Source organism: Theropithecus gelada, chromosome 17 (genome assembly GCF_003255815.1).
Source record: "Theropithecus gelada isolate Dixy chromosome 17, Tgel_1.0, whole genome shotgun sequence".
NCBI classification, from domain to species: Eukaryota; Metazoa; Chordata; class Mammalia; order Primates; family Cercopithecidae; genus Theropithecus; species Theropithecus gelada.
The window spans coordinates 18,588,998-18,615,602 of NC_037685.1; the positions used below are offsets into that span (position 1 = coordinate 18,588,998).

Below are 26,605 nucleotides of genomic sequence, written 5' to 3' on the forward strand. Positions count from 1 at the left end.
ATAAATCTAAAATTTCTGCTGAAATGATTTTGAGAAACTGAGGAACTGAAAACTATTGTAAGATTGCATTTTACTACTGTGATTAACTTTGCTGTAGTTTTGTGACAACCTTTATTAGACAAAAAGTTTATAGTATGATTAATTGAAACACTGAAAATTGTATTTTTTCTAAAAGACAGAGTTCCATTTCATGTCCAATTTTCCCAATTGAGAGTAACAAATTTTCTATTTTTTTTTTTTTGGAGACGGAGTTTTGCTCTTGTCGCCCAGGCTGGAGTGCAGTGGCATGATCTTGGCTCACTGAAATCTTAGCCTCCCAGATATAAGCGAATTCTCCTGCCTCAACCTCCCAAGTAGCTGGGATTGCAGGTGCCTGCCACCACACCTGGCTAATTTTTGTATCTTTAGTAGAGACGGGGTTTCACCATGTTGGCCAGGCTCAGGTGATCTGCCCGCCTTGGCCTCCTAAAGTGCTAGGATTACAGGCGTGAGCCACCACACCCAGCCTTATAGTATTTATTTCTAAAGGTAGTTTTCTTATTACATTAAGTTCCCTAAACAATAAGAAGAGATAACAAAACCATTTCATGGCTCTTACCTGTAAGTTAACCAAGGTTCCAAATCGACTAAAATGTTCATTAAGTTTGCTGATATTGTTTAATTCTGGAGGAACTTTTCTAAGTTCAAGTTTGGTATTTTCATTTCCAAATTGAACCTTCTTCTGAAAGCCTGGGCTGTTTGTTCTATTAAAATTTGGTCTGTAAACAAAATTTAAGTTAGCCAATACATTTATAAATCCTGACCCCGACCAAATATAAGGGAATAAAGTTTAACAAAATAGATATCCGATTAAGTTCAATTTTCCCCCAAATTGAAATTACTGGTTGATAAAGGAAATTTAAATTTTCTTCCAACAATGAAGTTTCCAAATGAGCACTGTTAGCACCTTTCATGGAAGCCAGCTGAGAAGGGTTCTGCCATATCACTTGTTACTTTCCACTTCTGATCCACCTCTACTTAATATTCCTATCAGGAAAAGTCTCAGTACCCTCTTTTAGTCAATTTGCATATATAACCTTTATTCTGATTCTGTAAACGCCAGCTTACTAAAAAATATCCTACCTTAAAACTTTAAGTTTTAAATTTGATTTTAAATTTTATTTTCTTTGATGACAGTCTCAACCTCTTTCCTACTTTTTTAAAAAAAGAAAAAAAGAATTGTTGGAACTATAGAGAATACATTTTGACACTTGAAAAAAGGACAAAACTGTGGCCTGGAGAGGTTACACTGCATTAAATCACAGAATTAATCACAAAGAACCAGAAACTATCCATTATTAAGTAGACGTTAAAGCTCTAAAAGTGATCCTAGTTTCTCTTCACACATTTATTTATAAATGAATCATCTCACACATATCTTAACATTCTGATTCCTTATCCCTTTCTCTGAAGCTCTTCCTTGACCATTCCATGCCTATCCAGATTCCCTAACCCCCACAAAAGCCCTTTCTAGCTCCTAACAGCAACCGTCCACATATGAAAGTGTCTTGACAGGTCTGATCTATACCTCCTTTCTCTAATGATGAGAGGCTCATGATTATCCTGTATATAGCTAGTACTCAACAGGTCTAAGTTAAAGAGTGAGTTTTTTGGAGGAGGGTAAATGATAAGAGGAAAAAATTAGGCCCTCAACTACCACACCATTTCTGTAAGAAAATGCTTTTCTAACATCAGACAACTAACTTACGAATTTTTAGAAAACTCACACTTAGGAATTGTTTACAGAATAGAGTAACATTTTTGGAAGAAAACAAACCGTATTATCATAATAATACAGAAACGATCCTAAAAATCAATGCACAACTACACTCCTCAATCTTCCCGGCCACCTTACTTATCAAACCAAGTCTTCTTTGTAGGAACTCCAGGCTCTCCAGAACCAATGGTTCTTTTCCTTGATTCTGAGTCCACTACTATCCTCATACTGCTTTTATTAGGAGGCTTTTCTGTTTTAAAACAAAAGAAAATGAAAAAAATAAGCATAGGTTAATCTTTTCTATTTATCATAGATACCTTCTTCATACAGAAAAATTTTTGGGTTTTGTCTAAACATATATATATTTTAGTAGAAATATATATAAATGTATACTAGTAGAAATAGAAATAAATGTATACTAGCTCCCCTTCATCCAGTTTCACTTTTACGATTTCAGTTACCTCTTGTCAACCACAGTCAAAATTATGGAAAACTACAGAAATAGTAAACAATTCCTAAGTTTTAAACTGCTTGCAGTTCTGAGTAGTGTGATAAAATCTCACACCATCCTACTCCAACACTTGATCTCACCATGTAGGCATTTTATCATCTCCTATCATCCCAAGAAGGGTAAATACAATAAGATATTTAACAGAGAAAGACAGGGACCATTCATATAACTTTTATTATAGTATATTGTTATAATTGTTTCATTTTATTATTAGACATTGTTGTTTAGCTCTGTGTCTGATATACAAGTGAAACTTTATCACAGGTGTGCCTGTATAGGAAAAAGCATTGTGTATATAGGGTTTGGTATTCTGTGTGGTTTTACACACGAGGAGTCTTGGAACACATGACCCACAGACGAAGGGGAATTACTGTATATTCAAATACAGTAATCTAAGGGTTTTCTAAAACTTATTTCAATATATTCATTTCACACCTAACTATGAAAAAGAATCAATTCTCATATGCCAAATTAAAATGTGATTCTGTAGGTCACTTCTTTGTAGATAAAACCCAAGTCACCATTCCCATCTACCATCACTACAAATATATATATATACATATGCGCACAAATGAGAAAGAATCACTTTGAGGCTTTAAGTTCACAGTTTTGAAATCAAATGCACAACCTAAAAGGTTCGAAACTTAACACTAAACCAATAACCTTTGAGAAGTGATAGCTTAGAGTTATGATTTGAAGTGAGCTGCTTTTAAATATGGAATAGATTCATAAAATATGAACATAATGAAAGCATACTTGCTTTAAAAAGGAAAAGATTCAAGTCTAAAATACAGTGTAAAAGAGATGTAAAAGTCTGTTACTTTCAACATTTTATATTTACTTCATGGCATGTAATGAGCATAGCACATTTAATCTGTTATTCCCAAATGACTCCAAAGTTTAAAACATGCAAACCTTAATCCACAGAGAAAAATGGAACTTAAAAACTCCTTTTTTATAGACGGCAAAATTGATTGTCTAAAATCCTATTCTTACATATTTCTAAACACATAACTAACCAAAAGAACTGAAGATCTGTTTCAGCACAATCTCTGTCATGGCTACAGCTATGGTCTCCTTCAGGAGGACAGCATATAGTCAATTCTAAATTTCAACTTCTTGGTTCTCTCTGGAAATCCTACAGGTATCTCAAAACTCAGTATGCAGAACATTCAAATTATCTTCATATTAAGTCTACCTTTCTTTTTTCTTAAACATTTCTATTAAAGAAACTACCATTTTCCCAATCATTCCAGTCAAGTCATATTTGATATATGACTACCCACAGATGCCATACATACAGAGACTCAAATCAATGCTTGGGACCCTTGCTACTTTCCTCCATTTTGAACCTTTCCCAGGACACTGAAACCTCCCATCAACATTCAAACATTACAGCTCAAATTACTCCATTTTAAACAAAAAGAAACGCTCGTAAAACCAGTTTTCCCTTTAGCAACAACATCTCTCTCCATACCCCCACAGCCCTTTCCTAATCAATGTCCACACTTACTAACTTTGCTTTCTTAACACCCACTCGCTAATCCTCTGAAAACTGGCAGTTGCTCCCATTACTGCACTTTACTTGCTCGTGCTAAAATCACTCATGTCCTCACTTGTTGCTTAAGTTTATGAATACATCCCAGTCCTCTTACTGGACCTCACAGGAGAATTTGTGGCTGTTGATCATCTCCTTTTCCATCTTAGATATTATATTCCCTGGGTTTTTAGGAATCCCCACTCCTTGCTTTTGTCTGCAGCTTTTGGGCTTCATTTCTAAGTTTTCTATAAAGTTCCCCTTTCTCTGTCCATTTACTTTGATGCTGATATTTGTCAAGCAGTTATACTTGGGTTTTCTCATCTCACTTTATGTAGCCTTCCTAAAATAACTTTCTTATCTACTGCCATGGCTTCATTTATCTTTTTCAGTGATTCTCAGTTGGGATGGGGAGAGGAAGCTTTTAGAAACACACGAGAAAGGTTTTTAAAATTATGTTCATTTGGGTTGATTCCAAGTCTTTGCTATTGTGAATAGTGCTGCAATAAACATACGTGTGCATGTGTCTTTATAGCAGCATAATTTATAATCCTTTGGGTATATCCCCAGTAATGGGATGGCTGGGTCATATGGTACATCTAGTTCTAGATCCTTGAGGAATCGCCATACTGTTTTCCATAATGGTTGAACTAGTTTACAATCCCACCAACAGTGTAAAAGTGTTCCTATTTCTCCACATCCTCTCCAGCACCTGTTGTTTCCTGACTTTTTAATGATCGCCATTCTAACTGGTGTGAGATGGTATCTCATTGTGGTTTTGATTTGCATTTCTCTGATGGCCAGTGATGATGAGCATTTTTTCATATGTCTGTTGGCTGTATGAATGTCTTCATATGTCTGTTGGCTGTATGAATGTACCCAAATGTCCATCAGTGACAGATTGGATTAAGAAAATGTGGCACATATACACCATGGAATACTATGCAGCCATAAAAAAGGATGAGTTTGCGTCCTTTGTAGGGACATGGATGCAGCTGGAAACCATCATTCTTAGCAAACTATCACAAGAACAGAAAACCAAACACCGCATGTTCTCACTCATAGGTGGGAACTGAACAATGAGATCACTTGGACTCAGGAAGGGGAACATCACACACTGGGGCCTATCATGGGGAGGGGGGAGGGGGGAGGGATTGCATTGGGAGTTATACCTGATGTAAATGACGAGTTGATGGGTGCAGCAGACCAACATGGCACAAGTATACATATGTAACAAACCTGCACGTTATGCACATGTACCCTACAACTTAAAGTATAATAATAATAAATAAATTTAAAAAAAAAAAAGAGAAAAAAAAAAGAGTGTTTAGTTTGCTAAACACTCTTAAGAAGGAGAAAAATCAAAAAAATAAAATAAAATAAAATAAATAAATAAATAAAATAAAATAAAATTATGTTCAGACCTACAGATTTTGGTATGGCTCCTTCTATTTCCCTTTACCTCCCACTGGTACTAATGGGACAGAAGAAAAGATAAAGGACCGAAGTTCTACATATGCATGATTCCAAAATCTGTATATTCTAGCCAGCTGTCTCTCATGGGCCTCAGACTTCCATATCCTATTTCCCACTGGACTTTTCTACTCACATGCCCCAGGGCACAAGAAGTTAAACACTTTCAAAACTAAATTTCTCTCTCTGTCAAAGCTGTTCTTCTCAATGAATGAGAATTCCTGCCCAATTATCCAGGGCAGGAAACGGGTGTCTAATTTCATCCTCTTATTACCCCTATTCTAAGCCTCCAAATTCAGTAAGTTACAAGTTCTGTCAATTCTTTCCACTAAACTTAATTTTTTTTCACTTCTATTATTACCCTAGTCCAGCTACTATCATCACCTCTATTCTAAAATTCTGTAAATGCTTTAATTAGCCTCTTACCTCCCTCCACATTCTTTACTTCTCTTCCAGTCACAAAATTCCTTCAGTTTCTTAAAAGTATCACAGGGTACATAGGCTGTATCTACTCTCTTCCTCTGTCTAACTTTGACTTATCCTACACCTCTAAAGCAGATAGGGTGGAAACATCCTGTATCTAGCTCCTCTGATGTTTCTCTGTCCAGTGGTACTTTCACAGGACCGGTTCTGCAAAAGGATTTTTGGTCTTATTCCTGCCTCCCAAGCCTGGTTCACCGGCCCTTTTAGAGAATCTGTGACCTATCCAACATCTTTTGTTTTTAACTTTAATATGTTCTGTACCTGAAGGTTCACTAAGAGAAGGAATAACGTGTTGTGCCTCCAGTAATTGAGATGGGTTTGTTCCATCTCATCTGTATTCTCTAATTCAGAATCCCTTTCATTGATATATATTTAAAAGAAGGGTATTAAAAACACAGAAATTCCTCTTGGTATATAGTCAGCAAATGGTCTAATATTAAATAGTTTTATGTAATGTATTTTTCCCCAATAATCCTTTTAATGAATTGTTTTTCTGCCTATAATTGTCAGCACTGGTTTTGTTGACTAGAAATGGAAAACTACTTAACCCTTCCTCCTGCCTATATTCAATCATGAGATCATCTATCAAGTTTTCCGCCTCTTTAGAACTCTGCAAAACATAACTGTCAGGGCCTCCAGGTAACTTTTACATTAATAATTTCAATGCATCAAAGGGCCCAAATTTCCTTCCTTTTGCTGAATAATTCCCCTCAAGATTTAAAGCAGTAAGCATAAAAGTTTAGCTATCACATAATAATAAGTCTATGACAAATTCAAATTAAGGCCATCTATAGGCTATTAGGAATGTGTAATAATTATATAATTAACAATAAATAAGCTTTTTAGGTATCTGTCACAATCCAGGACAGTAAATTTAAAATCCAAACTGGGAATAGATGAGAACATATGGTGGGAGGATGGAGAGGACTAAAAAGAGGTAAGAAAATAGAAGTACTATAGGCAATCCTCAATTTAGATGGGGTGCTAAATCAGTTGTTTGGTACATAAAATCAGTTATTAATGGAGAATTCAATCCTAAACTAGCTCACAAAAATGGTACATGATGTATCTAAAGAAGAGTACTAAAATAATCACTACATACAATGATTCTATGAGAAAAGGCATTCAAATTTCTAAGTAGGTATGCCAGACATTTATCTCTGAACAGGACCACTTCCTATAACTATAAGCATTAAGAGCTGCAATTACCATAGATCCAACTTGTACACGGTAAGATTTATATGCAAGGGGTTTGATCCCCTTGTTTCTCTTGATCACAACCAGAAACTGCCCTGGCATGTGAATGGATCTAATAAATATTGACCTGTAGTAGCATATATTTATAGCACTCCAAAGCAGCAAGGTAGAAAGAAATGACTTTAGAGGGAATTCCCAATAAAAGGTTAACTGAGGTGGAAATTCCCACTAAAAGGTTCCCAGTAAAAGCAAGGAGTACTGGTATGAGGGAAACAAAACTACATGCTAAATAGTTATCCAAAGAAGAAAAGAGGGTTTCTATGAACTAGCCAGGTGGGAAACAGGTTCAGGACATGGGTAAGCATCACACAACAGTTAAATTCTTAAGTGGCCACTTTTCAATTACAAGCAATCCCTATATTCCTCACATAGAACAGAAACTGTTAAAAAAATCTTTTTTTCTGTTGTTGTTAATAGCTATTGAGATTCCTCCAAGAGAATTTAAGAATGGGCATCCACATTAAATGCTGTCCTATGATCTCAAAGAGGATATAAATCTGAATTAAAACGTTCCTTACACCTTCATTACAAAAAGTCCTTTAAACATACAAGGAAGATGCTCAGAATCTGATCGCTTCCAATGAACAAAAGAAAAAACACAAAGTGTATGTAAGTAATCACACATTTACCAAACTCCATTAGGCACTGTTACTTACTTAACTAAGATTTTTATTCACAACTGACGTAGCATGATTTTTAATTCTGACTAGGTAAGACAAGAAAAGACTGGAAAGAAAATGGGATTTAAAACTTAATTGAGGTGGTTAGGGAAAAAGACATATTTTTCATTAGCCCAGGAAATATTTTCCATTATGTCTGACAATCCATCATTTCCCCATATCAAATGTGATCTGTAGCAAATACTGTATTTTCCAAATTAATGTGAACTTTCTCCCTCTGAATGTTATTAGTTTACATTTATATCTCTAGTGTAGCACTTTTGCTGCCCTAGGTTGTGACTATGTCAATCCAAACTGTACCTTTTAGAAATTTTATCCAAAAGTCTGCCTCCTCTAAGAAAATTTTGAGTCATTTCCTAACACACAATATCCTTTGCTTAAAAATATACGCAAACTAATATTAAATTTTAACATGTGAAAAGTCAGTAAAAATAAATAACAAGCACAATTTTTACAGATGATTTTCCAAACTAGGAATAAACTTCTTAGGAATTAAAACGTTATTCTCAAGAGTTTAAATGAATCAATTAAGATTACAAATGATACAAATTACAAAAAAAAAAAAAAAAGCCTACCCAAGAAAATGTGCTTCTTTAAGGAACTTCCTTTCCCTCTTGGACAGTGTAATAACTGTATAATAAAGTGTCACCTCTACCACAAATACAGAATTACACAATATATTTTCTCTAATGGGGGAATGAAGGATACAGGGAACAAATAAAATCACCATCCCAGCCAGTCACAGTGGCTCAAGCCTATAATCCCAGCACTTTGGGAGGCCAAGGCAGGTGGATCACTTGAGGTCAGGAGTTCAAGACCAGCCTGCCCAATATGGTGAAATCCCATCTCTACTAAAAATACAAAAACTAGCCAGGCATGGTGGCATGTGTTTGTGATCCCAGTTACTCAGGAGGCTGAGGCAGAGGTTAGAGTGAGCTGAGATCATGCTACTGCACTCCAGTCTAGGCTACAGAGTGAGACTGTCTCCAAAAATAAAATAAAATAAAGTAAAATAAAATAAATCACCATTCAGGCCGGGCGCGGTGGCTCAAGCCTGTAATCCCAGCACTTTGGGAGGCCGAGGCGGGTGGATCACAAGGTCAGGAGATCGAGACTATCCTGGCTAACATGGTGAAACCCCGTCTCTACTAAAAAAAATACAAAAAACTAGCTGGGCGTGGTGGCGGGCGCCTGTAGTCTCAGCTACTTGGGAGGCTGAGGCGGGAGAATGGTGTGAACTCGGGAGGCGGAGCTTGCAGTGAGCCAAGATCACGCCACTGCACTCCAGCCTGGGAGACACAGCAAGACTCCGTCTCAAAAAAAATAAATAAATAAATAAATCACCATTCCTTATCCAACCCCAATAAAGGCAAGACCAACTGTTCTTTATAAATGTTTTCCCACTGTTTATATTACGAAAATGACAGGAAGGAAAGATTAATTATAGTACCTCTGGGTGGCAAATCCATATCCCCTGATGTTAGTCCTATCAAGTTGGGCCTTTGTGCATGCACTCTGTGTCTATACATAGGTCTGGAAGTGTTTGTTATGCTTGGGGCTTCAGGATTGTAGCCATCTGTGTCATATGTATCTGGTAATACAAAAACTGTAATTAAAAAACAATTATAAAACTCCACTTGGTAATTTTTTAATATTGATAAGAGAAAAAGTAAACAATATAACATATTAACATATAACATGCTTTATATGTATCAAAAAGAAAATAACTTTATTTTTAAAAGTTATTAAAAAGAAACATTTTGAAAACATTCATAACTGAGGGCTTAACATTCATTCACCATGCCTACATAATTTTAGTGAGAAAAGTAGTCCTCATAGAGCAATTCTCTCTAGACATTTTAAAATTCTTCATCTAAAACTATATTACATTACGAATATAAAAAGGGCCAAAACTGTACCTGCAGTAAAAAGAGAGGGTGGAGCAGGAGGAGGCTGGTGATGAATGCCAGTTGTTACTACAGTAGGAACAGAACTGGTTGCAGAGTTTGGAGGAGCATCCATGCCAGATGGCTGCAAAGGAGGAAGTGGAGGTGGTGGTCCTGTCAAAACCAAAGAATAAGAAATATCATCTGAAAGCAAACAAATAAAACAAGTTATTGCACATCTGAACATAATCTTCTCATTTATCAAACTATAATATCTACAAACACCAAGCTCTTACAACTAATCAGATATCCTTTTAACACATTCCAAAGCAGGTTTGCCTTAAGCCATAAAGGCCTGCAGGCAGCTGGGTTTTACCAGTGATGTACTTAATTACAAGGTCACTCCAAACCATAGTAACTGGCTTGGCACAGGCTACAAAATGGAGGTGTATTCCAAATGGAAGTATATTGCTATTAATTTCTATTAGGCAGTTTTGGGATTCCTTTAGATACTTTTAATTTAAGAATCTATTAAGTTTTAAAAATAGACTAAGAATGGCTAGATAAATACAGGCAAACAAACAGATTTACTTACCTGTAACAGGTGGGAGACTGGGTGGCAATGGACCTGGAGGTGGCACTGGGGGCCTGAGATTCACAGGTGGGGGTGTAAGAATTGGTGGAGGTGGGGGGAGTCCAGGAGGAGGTGGTCCTTCCACAACAGGAGGCTGTGCTGGGAAAGGCAGCATACCAGGAAGATTCACATCTTCTACAACCACTGGATCACTTCCATGATCGAAAGGACACATGTCTCCTCTCATACAAAAACCCTTTTCTATGGGGAAAGAATAGTTAGAAACAAATGTCAAAAGCACTGGAAATATATATTTTCTCTAAGTCAGCAAAAGTAAAGTATTTAAAAATATGAATATTATTAATATAGGACAAAAGGATAATTAACCATTTCCCAAGAGCTACTTGCTCTTCTCCAGTAATATAAATATTTGTCAAGTAAGAGTATATTTAACATACTGACATAATTACTACGTTTATCGTCTCCACATCTCATGCTGAAATGTGACAATCTGGCCAGGCATGGTGGCTAACGCCTGTTAATCCCAGCACTTTGGGAGGTTGAGGCAGGTGGATTACCTGAGGTCAGGAGTTCGAGACCAGCCTGACCAACATGGTGAAACCCCATCTCTACTACAAATACAAAAATTAGCTGGACGTGGTGGCAGGCACCTGCAAGCCCAGCTACTAGGGAGGCTGAGGCAGGAAAATCGCTAGGACCCGGGAGGTGGAGGTTGCAGTAAGCCGAGACTGCGCCACTGTACTCCAGCCTGGAGGACAGGGTGAGACTCCATCCCCCACAAAAAAGAGAGAGAAATGTGACAAACGATGTTGGCGGTTGGCCTGGTGGGAGGTGTTAGAGTCATGGGGGTAGATCCTTCATGAATAGCTTGGTGATCTTCACAAGGTAACAAGTGAGTTCGCCCTCAATTAGTTCAGAGGAACTGGTTGTTTAAAAGAGCATGGCACCTCCCCCACCACCAACCCCACTCTTGCTCCCTTGCTCCCTCTTTGTTGCTCTCCCTTTGCCTTCTACCATGATTGCAAATCTTCCTGAGGCCTTCACCAGATGCAGATGCTGGCACTACACTTTTTGTACAGTCTGCAGAACCATGAGCCAAAGAAACCTCTTTTCTTTTTTTTTTTTTTTTTTTTTTTTTTTTTTGAGACGGAGTCTCGCTCTGTCACCCAGGCTGGAGTGCAGTGGTGCGATCTTGGCTCACTACAAGCTCCACCTCCCAGGTTCATGCCATTCTCCTGCCTCAGCCTCCTGAATAGCTGGAAAAACAGGCTCCCGCCACCACACCTGGCTAATTTGTTGTATTTTTAGTAGAGACAGGGTTGCCCACCATGTTAGCCAGGATGGTCTCGATCTCCTGACTTCATGATCCGCCTGCCTCAGCCTCCTAAACTGCTGGGATTACACGCGTGAGCCACTGCACCCAGCCAAAAGTCTTCAATTCTTTAATAAAATTCTTACAAAGGTGACGTTTATATTTCTAGGTACATTTCTACTTGTAGTCCAATTATCACTCATTCAAAAGAAATGACTTTTGTCAACAATGTTTCAGTAGCAGATTCCCTCATAATAACTCAGTAGATATTTACTCATTTGGTAAACTCCCAAAATTTATTAAGACTTACTTGCAAATAAATATTATCTTTAAATTGATACTCAAATAATTAGTGGCAACTTATAAATGTTTCAATCATATTGAGGAATTCAAAAAGTGATTAAGGCTAATTTCCCCCTTTTCAGAGGTAAGTCTTTGAATAACTGTGTACAACATAAACACAGAATTTAGGCAGCTGGAAATGTTAATTAAATACTTCATGAAACAGCCGAAAGACTTACCATCATAGTCTCTACACCGTTTCTTTGGCATGGGTGGTCTTACGTAAGAGTTATGGTCCACCTGGTCTTCATGAAATTCAGACCAACTTTCGGTAGTGTTGTTACCATGATGAGTAGGAGCAATTACTGTAATAGTGCTGCTCAAAGTAGGTACAGGGTAGTGGCCAGATGAAATACTAGGTACCGAAGAGACTGGAGTATAATTATTTTCTAATGGATCTGTTCTATCCAGGTCATATTTAGGTTTTACCAGATCCCTTTCTGCAACAAAAGATAAATGACATATAAAACTACACTGTATTAAAAACACAAGTCCCAGATCTAAGAAACAGTGATATTTTTATAAACAGAAAAAAAAGTTTTAAATTTTGCATAATAATCCTTTTCTTTTAAAAAATATTTAATTAATACACAATGTTAAAAAGTTATTTCTTTTCAATATAACCCAAGCTACAAAACCAGGTAACGCTGCTGTATTTAATGTTTTTCCTTAGAGTTTTGTTTATAGAAAAAAGAAATTTTTTATTTTCTTCATCACAATCTTAGTATACATAACTGCAGACCACAAAACAAAACATGCAATAAAGTAGAGTTATTTTTCCTGTGGTGAACATTTTGTAGTCATCCATCTGAAGTTACTACAATGGCTGTTTATTAAGATAAGAACGGATGAGCCAAAAGGAGTTCATATTAAACATGCACAAAGAAACTAACTAGACTATACATATGGTCCTCAAGAAAAAGAAAAGCAATTAAAGAGATTAGTTAAGTGAAGCAACATTCCAAGAAGCCCAGTATACCTAGATCACAGCAGCGGAAAATTTCTAAGAAAAGAGTAACAGAATACAGGGCTTATACAAAGGCCATAAATAGTATTAAGAGTAGTAAAAAAAGTTTGAGAAAAGGTGTTTTACTGAAAAGTGTTTTAGGTGTTTTACTACAATATCTTACTTTCAATAACATGTACTAGAAGAAAAATTACACATGCTGGGAATGACATGCTCTTGCAGAAATATGTATCTGAAATAACACTTTTTAAACTTTTAAAAACAGTTTTGAAGTGTAAGTGATACATAATAAACTGAACATATTAAATTGTGTAAGTTTTAATCAAAGTATACACCTCTGAAACCAATACCACAACTGAAATGATGTACATACTCATCACTTCCAAAAGAATCCTCATGCCCCTTTGTAATCTGTAATCTATCCCTCCTTTACTCCCATCTCAGGCAACGACTGGCTTTGCTCTCTGTCATCACAGATTAGTTAGCATTTTTAAAAACTTTACGCTGGGCACACTGGCTCAGGCCTATAATCCCAGCACTTTGGGAGGCTGAGAAAGGTGAACACCTGAGATCAGGAATTCAAGACCAGTCTGGCCAACATGGTGAAACCCCCAACATGACTCTTACTAAAAATACAAAAATTAGCCGAGCATGGTGGCACTCGCTTGTAATCCCAGCTACTCAGGAGGCTGAGGCATGATCATCGCTTGAACTCAGGAGGCAGAGGTTGCAGTGAGCTGAAACAGCGCCACTGCACTCCAGCCTGGGTGACACAGCGATACTGTCTCAAAAACAAAGACTAAGAAAAAAATATTTTGATATACATACATATTGTTTTCCTGCTTCTTTCACTCAGCATAATTATATTGAGATTCATCCATTTTGTTGCATGTATCAAAAGTTCTTTTCTTTTCATCCATGTTATGGTATGGATATACCACAACATGTTTATACATTCACCTGTTGATGGGCATTTAGGCTGTTTCTACATCTGGCTCTTACAAATGAGTCTGCTATGAACTTTGTGAACAAGTATCTGTGCGGACATAAACTTTCATTTTTAAACAGTAAGATGTAGAATAGCGGACCCCTATGTTAATTTTTACATACTGCCAAAATGTTTTCCAAAGAGTTCCAGCTTATCTACATTCTCACCAACACCAAACAGAATCAGTCTTTATCATTGTGGCTATCCTGTTGAATGTGTAGTGGTAACTGTGATTTTAATTGCACGGAATAAAACTTTTAAAGGAATTTTTAAAAAGCATTCTCTTGGACCACAGAATACATCATAATAGAAGAAAACGCTGACAAAATGTTAAGCAATTTTTAAAAACACTTAAACATGGAGTTTTTCACAATAAAAAGATAACCAAAATATACATATACATGTACTATTTACCCCTGCTTCGTGTTCTGCTTCTGCTTCTAGTCCTGCTTCTATCTCTGTCCCTTTCACGAAGCCTCTCTTTACTCCAACTTCGACTTCGACTTCTGCTGTAACTGCGACTTCGCCCTCGTCTTCTATTGTACCGGTCTCTGTATGAATCTCTTCGAGGAGGGTTTCGATCATAATCTCTTTTGCGAGAACGATCATCTTTTTTCCTCTCATCACGGCTTCTAAAGAAATATATGGTCACTTTTATACAAATAATTTTTAAGTGACACAGGAAAAAGCTAATTAAATGCAAAAGTTATATTTAATTCTTGTAACATAACTTTTTATCCTACCATCAGACACTTGAAAAAACTGAGCTTAATATTTAGTACTCTAAATCCCTTTTAAATGAAAAACAATCTTTTTAAAGCCTTAACCCTTAGTCTTATACACATTGGCAACTATACAATTGGGCATCTGTAGATAAAGGCATCTATACATATGACTTACAGTACATATAGAACATACTATCCCGTACATACAGTCACACACTTCCAGACATGTATCGCATGCATTCTATTCTAAGGGTTTTTGAAGCCTGAATGAGAAAAACAATTTAATCACACTAAAGGGAAACAGCAGGCAAAAAAAAAAAAAAGAGCCACACATTAAGATTCTACTGGAATCTGAAGTTAGGAATAAAAAGATTAGCAGCTAATATATGTCAAGCACTGTTCTAAACTCACTCCCAAGATCTACAAATCTGACCTAGATTTTCATGATAGAAACAGACCTAGTTATATTTTCCTAGACCAATAAAAGAGTAGGTATTACTTGTCTCTGCATAAAAGATAATCCAAGTCTAAACATTCATATAAAAGGTAACTTATGTCAAAACACTGAATATGGTTCAATGAACCGCTCACCTATTTTCCCTGTATCGGGAGCTTGACTGTGGAGGACTGTGATTTAGCCTTCTAGAAAACTTCTTCTCCCGCTCTTCCTCCTTAGTGATCTGATATACAAAAAAAAAGGTGTACAAGAAGTTTAGTAGTTATTCCACTGTTAAACAGCCTTAGATAGGGCCGGGCGTGGTGGCTCACGCCTGTAATGCCAGCACTTTGGGAGGCTGAGGCGGGTGGATCGCGAGGTCAGGAGTTCGAGGCCAGCCTGGCCAACATGGTGAAATCTCGTCTCTACTGAAAATACAAAGATTAGCTGGGCGCGGTGGCGGGTGCCTGTAATCCCAGTTACTCTGGAGGTTGAGGCAGGAGAATCACTTAAACCCAGCAGGCAGAGGCTGCAGAGAGCTGAGATCGTGGCACTGCACGCTCCAGCCTGGGCGACAGAGTGAGACTCTGTCTCAGAGAAAAAAAAAAAAAAGCCTTAGGTAGACACATTACTACTTTAAGACTTTATTAACATTAACATTTAATTAATATTAGTTTATATAATGTAGAAGCAAAATCATCTCCTAAAAGTATCCAAACAAAGTAAATTCCTCTACTAAGTATCATCATTTAACTGTAATGAAATGATTACACTGGTGAGAAAACATTTTAAGCAAGTATGCTCATTTTAACATAATTAATGGAAATCCAATTTTATTCCTCTTTCAAAAGTCTAACACATATTCGTGTTTTGGTTTCATGGATTTGGTCTGGTACCAAACACATCAAAGAAAATAGGAGACTACATTAGAACTCACCAAGTCATAAATACAGATACACACACATATACACATATATACACACATTTATACATATACTTATATATAAATGTAAAAATATAAATATATATTTACATATACTTACATATTTATATACACATTTATATATATGGGAAAACAATGTATAAGATGAAGGAGTTTTCCAGTTTCTCACAGCAGCATGACAGCTATATATTCCTGTTTCCTACAAGGTGCTTCCATTCACATCATATAGCTACTAGAAAGCAACCCTGGAAAATATTCTCAGTGCTACCTTCTCCAGACTATATTGTTGAGAACAATGGTCCTCAACAATAGGAATCACTATTTTTCTAGACAATTAGAAAAAAAGGACTTAGAGGTTAAACAAATTCAGGAAATATTGTGCAAGTGGCTTCCATAAATAAGACAGGGCTCAAGATTTTGCGTTACTGAGAACTATAAGATATTCTTATGCAGGTAGTCTACGCACAGGGTACACATGTCCCAGATTATGCCAGCTGTTCCAGCATCCCTTTGATAAGACCTTCTGTCAAAATGTGCCACTTTAGGCCGGGCTAAGTGACTCACACCTGTAATCACAGCACTTTTAAAGGCCGAGGTGGGTGGATCACTTGAGGTCAGCAGTTTAAGACCAGCCTGGCCAACATGCTGAAATCCCACCTCTACTAAAAATACAAAAATTAGCTGGGCATGGTGGCACGTACCTGTAATCCCAGGAAGGGATTACAGGAGGGATACTCGGGAGGCTGAGGGAGGAGAACTGCTTGAACCCAGGAAGCAATAGGTTGCAGTGAGCTGCTATGGGGCCACGACACTCCAGCCTGGGCAACAGAGTAAGACTCCGTCTCAAAAAAAAAAAAAAAAAAAAAAAGAAGTGTGCCACTTTAGATGAGAAATCAGATGGAAATCCTATTAACAGACCAAACTAGGAGAAATAAACTTTAAAGCATTCTTTCAACAGTTTGCCTTTTTAAACTCAAGTACTTTTGTACTCTTTCCACCTATTCCAGCTCTCCTCCCAGACCAGACAAAAAACTGGGTACTAATACAACCCTTCTGATACACTCTTTCCCTTCTATTTACTCAATGCACTTTTGCAAGTAATCTAACAGATCACCATATTCCACAGTACATGCCCATCTTAGTATAGCCACAGCATTTTAAACGTAGATTGCTGTCTGGCATTTTGACAATTCTGAAAGATCAGGGATAAGTATCTCCCACAACTGACTGAAAAAACAGGAAGTATTACATCAATAGATAGTAAGACTAAAGCTTTGCTACTACTCGATTTGGGGGAAGACTACTTCTCAAACCAAGGGACTGTGATCTACTCAAGATTTTTTGAGAATTAAAACATATATATATATATATATATATTTTAGATGGAGTTTCGCTCTTGTCACACAAGCTGGGGTATAATGGCATGGTCTCAGTTCACTACAACCTCTGCCTCCCAGGTTCAAGCTATTCTCCTGTCTCAGCTTCCTGAGTAACTGGGATTACAGGCGACTGCCACCACGCCCGGCTAATTTTTGTATCTTTAGTAGCGACGGGGTTTCACCATGTTGGCCAAGCTGGTCTTGAACTCCTGACCTAAGGTGATCCACCCGCCTCAGCCTCCCAAAGTGCTGGGATTACAGGCGTGAGCCACCACGCCCAGCCAAAGTATAATTTTTAACAGCAAAAATCTGAAACCAACCCAAAGTTCCACCAATAGACAAAACTTGAATAAACCACTGCATATCTCTATGTGGCATAAGCAATTGCCAATACAATATCCACCGTCCCTTTCTTCCTAACAGAACCCCTATACTGTTAGGTATGAAATATGTTCAGTTATAAATTACATTTCTGGTCTTCCCAGGCAGATAAAACTGATTGGGATGTTACATGTGGGTATGTGTATACGAAAATATACAAATATACATGTGTGTAAATATATTCAGATAGAGATAAAAATATATTTGATAATTATTACATATTATATATATTTTATTGCATAATAAAATGTATTATTTATATATAATCTGGAAAAAGCATAAAAGGAGAAAAAAAAACAAAGGTCACAACAGCAACATCTCCTACAATCTCAAAAATGACAGCAGCTACCATTGACTGGGAACCTACCATGTGCCATGTGTGAGAAGTAAGTAAAATAATGTATGTAAAGCACCAATCAAGTGCTTTACATACATTATTTTACTTAATTCTCACAAGAATCTTTAGTATTTCCATTTCACAGCTGAGTAAAATGAGGCTCAGAAAAGTAAAGTTTTCAAGGTCACAAACCAGTGATTTGTAGAACCAAAATTTTAACCAAGATTTGTGTGACCTAAAGCTAGGGCTAAATGCAGAAACATAATGGCTTAACTGCAAACAATTATTTTCACTAAAATTATAGGTATTTTTTGTTTTTGTTTTTGTTTTAAGACAGGGTCTTGCTCAGTTGCCCAGGCTGCAGTGTAGTGCTTCAATCCGCACCCTCAGGCTCTGGGGCTCAAGCAGTTCTCCCACCTCAGCCCCTCAAGTAGTTAAGACTACAGGCATGCACCACCCCATCACACCTGGCTAATTTTAAATTTTTTTTCAGAGAGATGAGGTCTCACTATATTACCCAGACTGGTCTCAAACTCCTGGGCTCGAGCGATCCTCCCGCCTCAGCCTCCCAGAGTGCTGGGATTACAGGCATGAGCCACCACGCTCACCCTGGCCAAATTATAATCTTTTAACATCAAATTGAAAAGATATAAATTATTATATGACTATTAGGGTGAAGAAAGGAGGTTATAAAATACACACAAAAATTTCAGGACCTCTTGAAGTATGAAGTCAGTTCCACTGTCCTGTGAAGGTCCTTGTGTTTTACTACCTTAAAAACAGTCCCCTACTAAAATGCACGTAGGACAAAAGCAAACAGACCAATTGTCAACCTAATTATTTTCACAGAACAGATGATAAGACTCTATTTCTGTAAGATATTGTGCAGAGTAAAAGCGGGCCTGACAATACTATCCTTAGAAAGCCAGCATGCTTGTAAGGCTGGCCTTTGGCTGGCTCCTGGGCACTTTGATTTCTTGAGCATTCCCATTACTCCCTGATAAGGAATGGTTCACTATGCCTGAACTGTTTATGAAACAACATGGTCTACACTGAACATCTGCTTTCCTCCCAGGAGTCTGGAATTTTGGTACATACTAGGTAGGCGATGCCTATGTGACCAGTTCCAAGTAAGAACGCTGGGCAGAGTATCTAAGGAGCTTGCCTAATCCCCATGTGTTGTTACAGTTCACTGCTAGGGGAATTAAGCACATCCTGTGGAACTCGGAGGACTTTAGAAGCTTGCGCTTTGTTTTCCACTGGACTTGGCCTCATACACCTTTTCCATTTGCCGACTTTGCTTTGAATCCTTTTGCTGAAATAAGCCAGGGCCATGGGCATAATTACATGCAAAGTCCTATGAGTCCTCCTAGAGAAATCATTTAAACTGGGAGTGGTCCTGAGGACTCCCAACAAAAAGATATAGAAGATAAAAACTCAGTTTAGTTATTCCTCTTATGTGTTTAAATAACCTGTAAGGTATAACACAAATCATTACCTCTTCTTTCTTTATATCTTTTTCTTGGTGCGGGAAAAATTCTACCTTCAGGCTTCCTGATGATGGCTGCTCTGGAGGAGGTAGGTAACTCTTTGTATTCACAGCATCAAAAAGTTTTTCCACAAATATCTGTGTCTCTAAAAGTAAAACCAAACACCATAGATTAAAAGACATTTGTTAAGATTAATTCCCCGCTTCCACATCTCTTATCTCTAATATGATGAAATACACCTTGACCTTTACAAATTAGAAAATATACTAGTACTGGCCGGGCATGGTGGCTCACGTCTGTAATCCCAGCACTTTGGGAGGCCAAGGCGGGCGGATCGCCTGAGGTCAGGAGTTCAAGACCAGCCTGGACAACATGGTGAAACCCCGTCCCTACAAAAACATAAAAATTAGCCAGGCATGATGGCAGGTGCCTGTAATTCCAGATACTCGGGAGGCTGGGGCAGGACAATCACTTGAACCCAGGAGGCAGACACTACAGTGAGCCGAGATCGCGCCATTGTACTCAAGATCACGCCACCGCACTCCAGCCTGGGTGACAGAGCAAGACTCCATCTCAAAAAATAGAAAAAAAAAAGGAAGAAAATATACTAATATCAACAGCTTCCCAATCAGTGTGCAATGGCACAAGTTCTGAGGCAATACTGATTCATGCTATTTTCAAGATGGCAGGGGCTGGAATGGCCGCAGCCTCTGGGTCAGTCACTTCCAGCCATGACTAAGTCTTCTCCATGTAGCCTACTCAGTGTGGTAAACACAAACACTATCATTATCTAGATGTGGCAAGGTGCAAAAAGCTGAAAAGCAATGTGCTAGGTAAGATTCAAAGCAGTTTCCTAAGCAGTATTAGCTTTAAATAAATAAGCAGTCATTTTCTTAATCTTTTAATCTACGTAAGAAAAAATATCAACATGCTTTAAGAATAAGCACGTGGACATTACTGAGAGGTGGCATCCATTTTAAGTAAGTTAAGGATATACTCAGTAATAATATTGTTTATTTAACTTTGTTAAAATTAGGGCTTCTTACTAAGTTCCTTTAATATTCTGTGGATAAACTTATTTTAAATAACTTTTTTTTTTTTGAGATGAGTCTCACTCTGTCACCCAGGCTGAAGTGCAATGACGCGATCTTGGCTCACTGCAACCTCCGCCTCCCAGGTTCAAGCAATTCTCCTGCGTCAGCCTCCCAAGTAGCCGGGACTACGGGCATCCACCATCATGCCCACCTAATTTTTATATTTTTTGTAGAGATAGGGTTTCACCATGTTGGCCAGGCTGGTCTTGAACTCCTGACCTCAGGTGACCCACCCACCTCAGCCTCTCAAAGTGCTGGGATTACAGGCGTGAGCCACTGTGCCAAGGCTTAACTTTTTAAAATATAGTAGTATTTTCAAACCAAAGATCTTACCTTTCTGAAGAAATACATCCAGCTGATCAATACATAATGCCTTTAACTCTTTTTCACTTTTGTCTTTCTTTACCAAAGCCAGAACATATTTTGCTAGGGCAGATGGATCTGCATCACAGCTAAAGAAAAAAACCAGCGTTGAAGAAAATTTAGTCAACTGCACATTCTACAAATTCCAGTTACAAACTGAATTAGTGAGAATAACAGTTAAGTGAGTTAATACATGTAAAAAGCACCTGGGTCACAGAGGACCTTGAAGAAATTTAAGTTCTCTTTATACTAACACTTCTTAATGCTATGTGCAGCCATTTTATTTCTTAAAAACATACCCATCAGTATATTAGTTTAAACAGCAAAAAAAGAAAGTCTAGAAATGGATCCAAACGTACTAGGAATTCAGATTTTATAAAAGTGGCATCCAAACCAACAAAGAAGAGATAAATTATGCAATAAACGTATTGAGGCCAGGCCCAGTGACTCAATCCTGTAATGACAGCACCTTGGGAGACTGAGGCGGGCAGATCGCTTGAGCCCAGGAGTTCAAGACCAGTCTGGGCAAAATGGCAAAACCCGTCTCTACCAAAAGAAAAAAAAAAAAGAAAAACAAATTAGGTATGATAGTGTGTGCCTATAGTCCCAGCTACTCGGGAGGCTGAGGGGGAAGAATCATCTGAGCCAAGTTCAAGGTTGCAGCGATCTGTGATCGCATCACTGCATTCCAGTCTGGGTGACAGAGTAAGACCCTGTCTTAAAAAAAGAAAAGAAAATGTATTGAGACAACTTGGCAGTTATCTTTACAAAATAAACTTGGAAACATGTTAGAGGAAAACACAGTTTATTTAACCCTGGAGTAAGAAAGACATAACATCCATACATCAAAAAAGTAATGTGATTATTAACAAAAAAAAAAAAAAAAAAAAACTAAGAATGAAGAGTCAACAAATGAAAAACAAGCTCAGTTTATCTCATCACAAACAGGTTAATTCCCCTAACCCACAGTGTTTTTACCAAGACCAACATCATAAGAGAAAAAAAGACAAAGGATATGAATAGATGCTAAACCATAAAATAAATAAAAATGATTCCTAAACGAGTAAAAATTCAACCTCACCCATAAGAGAAATACAAATTTAAGTTAAACTGAAACATTTTTCAGTTATCAGGTTGGCAAAATCCAATAAATATGAAAATGTATTCTGGTGGCAAGACTAATGAAAAAGCAATTTTAAACATGAGCTGGTGTGAGTGAACTGGTAGATGATAGAGTATTCTGGTAGTATCAAAGTCACAAATGCAAGTTACATCTATGAATTCTACAGATATACTCACGTGTTCAAAATGACATGCGTACAAGTTACTTATTGTCATACTGATTGTAAAATCAAAAATGTGCACATGTCCATTTAGAGAGGACTGGAAAAATAAACTGTATTAAAATCCACACAAAAGAATGACATGTAGCAAAAGGATACAAGAAACAGGTAATGAAGTTTTCAACCCTTAAGGAAATCTTCATATCAATTTATTAAATTTAAAATGCAAGACAGAGAAAAAGTTTGTATAGTATGTACCACTTGTGTTGGGGGAGAAGGGAGAAATCTGGCTTATATATATGTGGAAGGATAAATAAACTACGGCTATTTGGCAGGATGATAGTACGAACTATAAGTAAAGGAAGGACAGGGTCAGAAGGGAAAGTTTTTAAAAAATAATAATAATAATTCTATGTATTCATAGAGTACAATGTGATATTTTGATACCTGTATGCAAGGTGTAATGAATAAATCAGGGTAATTAGCATATCTATAACCTAAAACATTTACTTCTTTGTGTTGGGAACATTCAAAATCTTCTCTTCTAGCTATCTGAAAATATATAATAAATTAACTATAGTTACGCTACAGCGTTAAACAACACTAAAACTTACTCCTCCAATCCAGCTGTAATTTTGTATCTGTTAACCAACTTCTCCCTGTCTCCCTACCACTCTTCCCAGCATTTGGTAACCACTATTCTACTTTCTACTTATATGAGATCAACTTATTTAGCTTCCATATATGAGTGGTAACATACAGCATTAATCTTTCTGTGCCTGGTTTATTTCAATTAACAACATCAGGATGGAAAATGTTTGATGTCTGAACTATTTCATCCAATTCAAAAAAATGATATAATTGTTTATAATTTATAACTAAGCTAAAATTATTATGTAGGTTTTACAAGTTAGAGTAACTAACAATAAAATAATAGCAGTAGTTAATTACTAACACTTACTCAAGACCTAGTTTGTGCCATGAACTGCATTTCTAATTTTACATACTATATTGGGCTCTCACTTTACTGACAAAGAAACTGAGGTTCAGAGAAAAGCTAAGTAGACTGCCCAAGACAATATAGCAAGTAAATGAATCAAGATTTAAAACTAAATCTCATACTCCAAAGTCCACATTCTTAACCACCACACTAGACTGCCTCTTACAACGAGGTGCCAGAAACCTGACTTCCAATTTACTTTTTAAACACTTAAGAGTTACAGTCACTCCCTATTCACTTGATTACTCCTTTTAAAAGTCATCCACAGCCAAGCGCAGCGGTTCACACCTATAATCCCAGCACATTGGGAGGCTGAGGTGGACAGAGCACGAGGTCAGGAGTTTGAGACCAGCCTGCCCAACATGGCGAAACCCTGTCTCTACTAAAAATACACAAAATTAGCCAGGCGTGGTGGCGGGCGCCTATAATCCCAGCTACTCGGGAGGCTGAGGATGGAGAATTGCTTGCACATGGGAGGTGGAGGTTGCAGTGAGCGGAGATCGCGCCACTGCACTCCAGCCTAGGCGACAATAGCAAAACTCCATCTCAAAAAAATTCATCCACAATGCTTCCACCTCCCTGTATCCTTAGTTGCTGCCATGACACAGTCCATGCTCACCTCTTCCTGTCCTCTCTCCCCTTCTTAGCTTAATTTTCAAAGACCATTATTTCAAGCAGTCTCTAAACAATGCCTCAACCACGTATGACTCATGGTCCTCTTACCATCCTTTCATCTATCCAGCTGGGTAAAATGCCAACAGAGAATCAACCCCTCAACTTAGATTTAATTTCATAGCTTGGCAGCATAAAAACAATGGCTTAATTTCACACCCATAACATAAGTGAGGGTCAGTAAATAATATCTTCCAAGGATACTGACGATACAAAAAGGTTTAACAGTAATAGCTTTAAAAGGATATAATAAAGATATTAGGAAATCACAGTAGGAAGATGACTACAAATGAGCACAGGGAAAGGATAACTTAATAGTTCATTTGAAGAAAAAGAGATACATACAATGATATATTTGACATGACATCCTTCAATCTCTTTATCTGTTAGCAATTTTAACTAATAATGAATACAAAATAGAGATTCTACATGTTCTACCTAAAGTTGAAAAGCAGAATGTTAATAAAATAACTGATACACATCAAAGTAAAGCTAGCAAATACTGCAAGACATATAGAAAACATCTCAATTCCTATGTTTCTGGCATATAATAGTTCTATAAGAGTAAACAGGCCGGGCGCGGTGGCTCAAGCCTGTAATCCCAGCACTTTGGGAGGCCGAGGCGGGTGGATCACGAGGTCAGGAGATCGAGACCATCCTGGCTAACATGGTGAAACCCCGTCTCTACTAAAAATACAAAAAACTAGCCGGCCGTGGTGGCGGGCGCCTGTAGTCCCAGCTACTCGGAGGCTGAGGCAGGAGAATGGCGTGAACCTGGGAGGCGGAGCTTGCAGTGAGCCGAGATCGCGCCACTGCACTCCAGCCTGGGTGACACAGCGCGAGACTCCGTCTCAAAAAAAAAAAAAAAAAAAAAAAAAGAGTAAACAGTAACAAATGTCACTGAATCAAAAAGTACATCTTAAAGAGTGGATAGCTTTGCTTGCACAGAATTTGTACAGAGAAACTTGACTGTAAGTCAATCAACAGACGGATTTTACTTATCATAAAGACCACAAAGGCAACTGATAAAGTGTCAGAGATAAGAGCTACTTTCTTAACGAACTAGTAGTTTATTGTATATGCTATAAGACTCACTTGATCAACATCACTGTGGTTGTTTTACAGTACATCCTCAAATTCTTCATTCCTCCCTTCAGAAAGGTAAAGCCTAATTTCCTACCCCATGAACACAGACTCAATTTAGTGACTTGTTTTTTTACAAATAGAAGTGACGGTGTGTTTGACTTCTAAGACTAGGTCTTAAAAGTTATTGTGACATCTTCCTGCAGGCTTTCTTTCTTTCTGTCTCTCTCTCTCTCTCTTGTTCTACAGAAATCACCTGCTATTCCCCAAGGAAGGACACTAAAGCAGCCTTAGGGAGAACACCATGTGGCTAATAAATGTGGCCTTCAGTCAATGGCTAGCAAAGAACTAAGGCCTCTTAACCAACAGCCACATGTGAGTGAGCTTGGAAGTAGATTCTACTGTCCCAGCACAACCTTAAGACTATACGTGTGCCCAGCAGCTTGACTACAATCTCATAAGGGACACTGAGTCAGAAATATCCAGTTAACTTGCTCCCAAATTCCTGACCCACAGAAACCGTAAGATAATAAATGTATGCCGTGTCACCAAGTTTCAGGGTAATTTGTCACTCAGGATTCACAGATCAACTTTTCTCATAAAGCTATTTCCATTTATTTACAAAGATTTGAAATGAGTTATGATCTATGCAACAAGAAAAAAAATCCACTTCGATGGTACAAGAGATTTTTAAAATACTTTCACTTTTTCTTTCAAAAATTTACTTCGATATACTTATTTCAACATTTTTAAATAAGGAGATTTAAGACTTTCACTTTTTCTTTCAAAAATTTACTTCCATATACTTATTTCAACATTTTTAAATACAATGATTTATGATACACTAAATTTTTGTTTTATCATAATCAGCATGGGAATACTCAGATCTATGATGAAATAAGGATGAAGAATTGGAATAATAACCTTTTGATGTATCTCGAGATATACTTACATCTGGCCATCTGGTAATACTGTATGAGACCATGAAACAGATATCCTGAATAAGCACAATCAACCAGACATCAACCAAACTAGACATCAAGCTAAACCTATTTCAATTTACTGGAAATCATTATGATACATCATACTATTACTGCGTTTTATTGAACTGCTGTAAATAAATTCAGTCTACACTGAGTCTAAATGCTGTAATTTAATATTGGTTTGGGTGTCATGGTGAATTTTCAACTTATTAGTGGTTTTTCCAGTAACTTACCTGTCATTTTTCAATTCTCTCAACGAAATACCAAATCTGTTTCATTTTCACACCATTATTTTTTAAATAGGACATTTTAAAAATGAATTAAAATGTTAGCAGCTAAAAATCTAGAGGAAGCCTTTCATGATTTTTAAAATTATTATGGTCTATAAACCAGTTTTATAGAACAGCAAGACAGAATTCCAGAAGAATCTCTGCTCAACATCTTCTGTAGAAGCAATCTGAACTGAAACAAAAACCATTAGCCACAACAAATAAACTACCACATACAGTTCTAAATCCTTGAAATAATCTGAAAGGCAGATGACTTTTTAACATGTGTTAAGAGTTCAAATTACATAGAAGCAGGGGTTAAAATTTTGCATTTAATGGCAAAACAACTGAATTTGCATTTAGGAGGCAATTTTCCTTAA

The 26,605-nt window shown here is 37.3% G+C and overlaps 1 protein-coding gene across 4 annotated transcripts in view; it reads right to left on the reverse strand.

Annotated features, from left to right (window-relative positions):
• The window catches only part of RBM26 (RNA binding motif protein 26), an 89,668-nt gene that overhangs the window by 39,679 nt on the left and 23,384 nt on the right, over positions 1-26,605 (reverse strand). For 2 of the 4 annotated variants that reach the window (XM_025364350.1, XM_025364349.1), the window contains exons 2-11: positions 20,906-21,024; positions 19,487-19,623; positions 15,104-15,192; positions 14,202-14,419; positions 12,012-12,272; positions 10,179-10,418; positions 9,617-9,757; positions 9,148-9,288; positions 1,895-2,006; positions 599-758 (exon numbers count right to left, since the gene is read on the reverse strand). In XM_025364350.1, the coding sequence (XP_025220135.1) occupies positions 599-758; positions 1,895-2,006; positions 9,148-9,288; positions 9,617-9,757; positions 10,179-10,418; positions 12,012-12,272; positions 14,202-14,419; positions 15,104-15,192; positions 19,487-19,623; positions 20,906-21,024 (1,618 nt within the window). Of the gene's footprint in view, positions 1-598; positions 759-1,894; positions 2,007-9,147; positions 9,304-9,616; positions 9,788-10,178; positions 10,419-12,011; positions 12,273-14,201; positions 14,420-15,103; positions 15,193-19,486; positions 19,624-20,905; positions 21,025-26,605 lie in introns of all 4 variants that reach the window. The other 2 variants (XM_025364347.1, XM_025364348.1) reach the window with 2 other exon arrangements.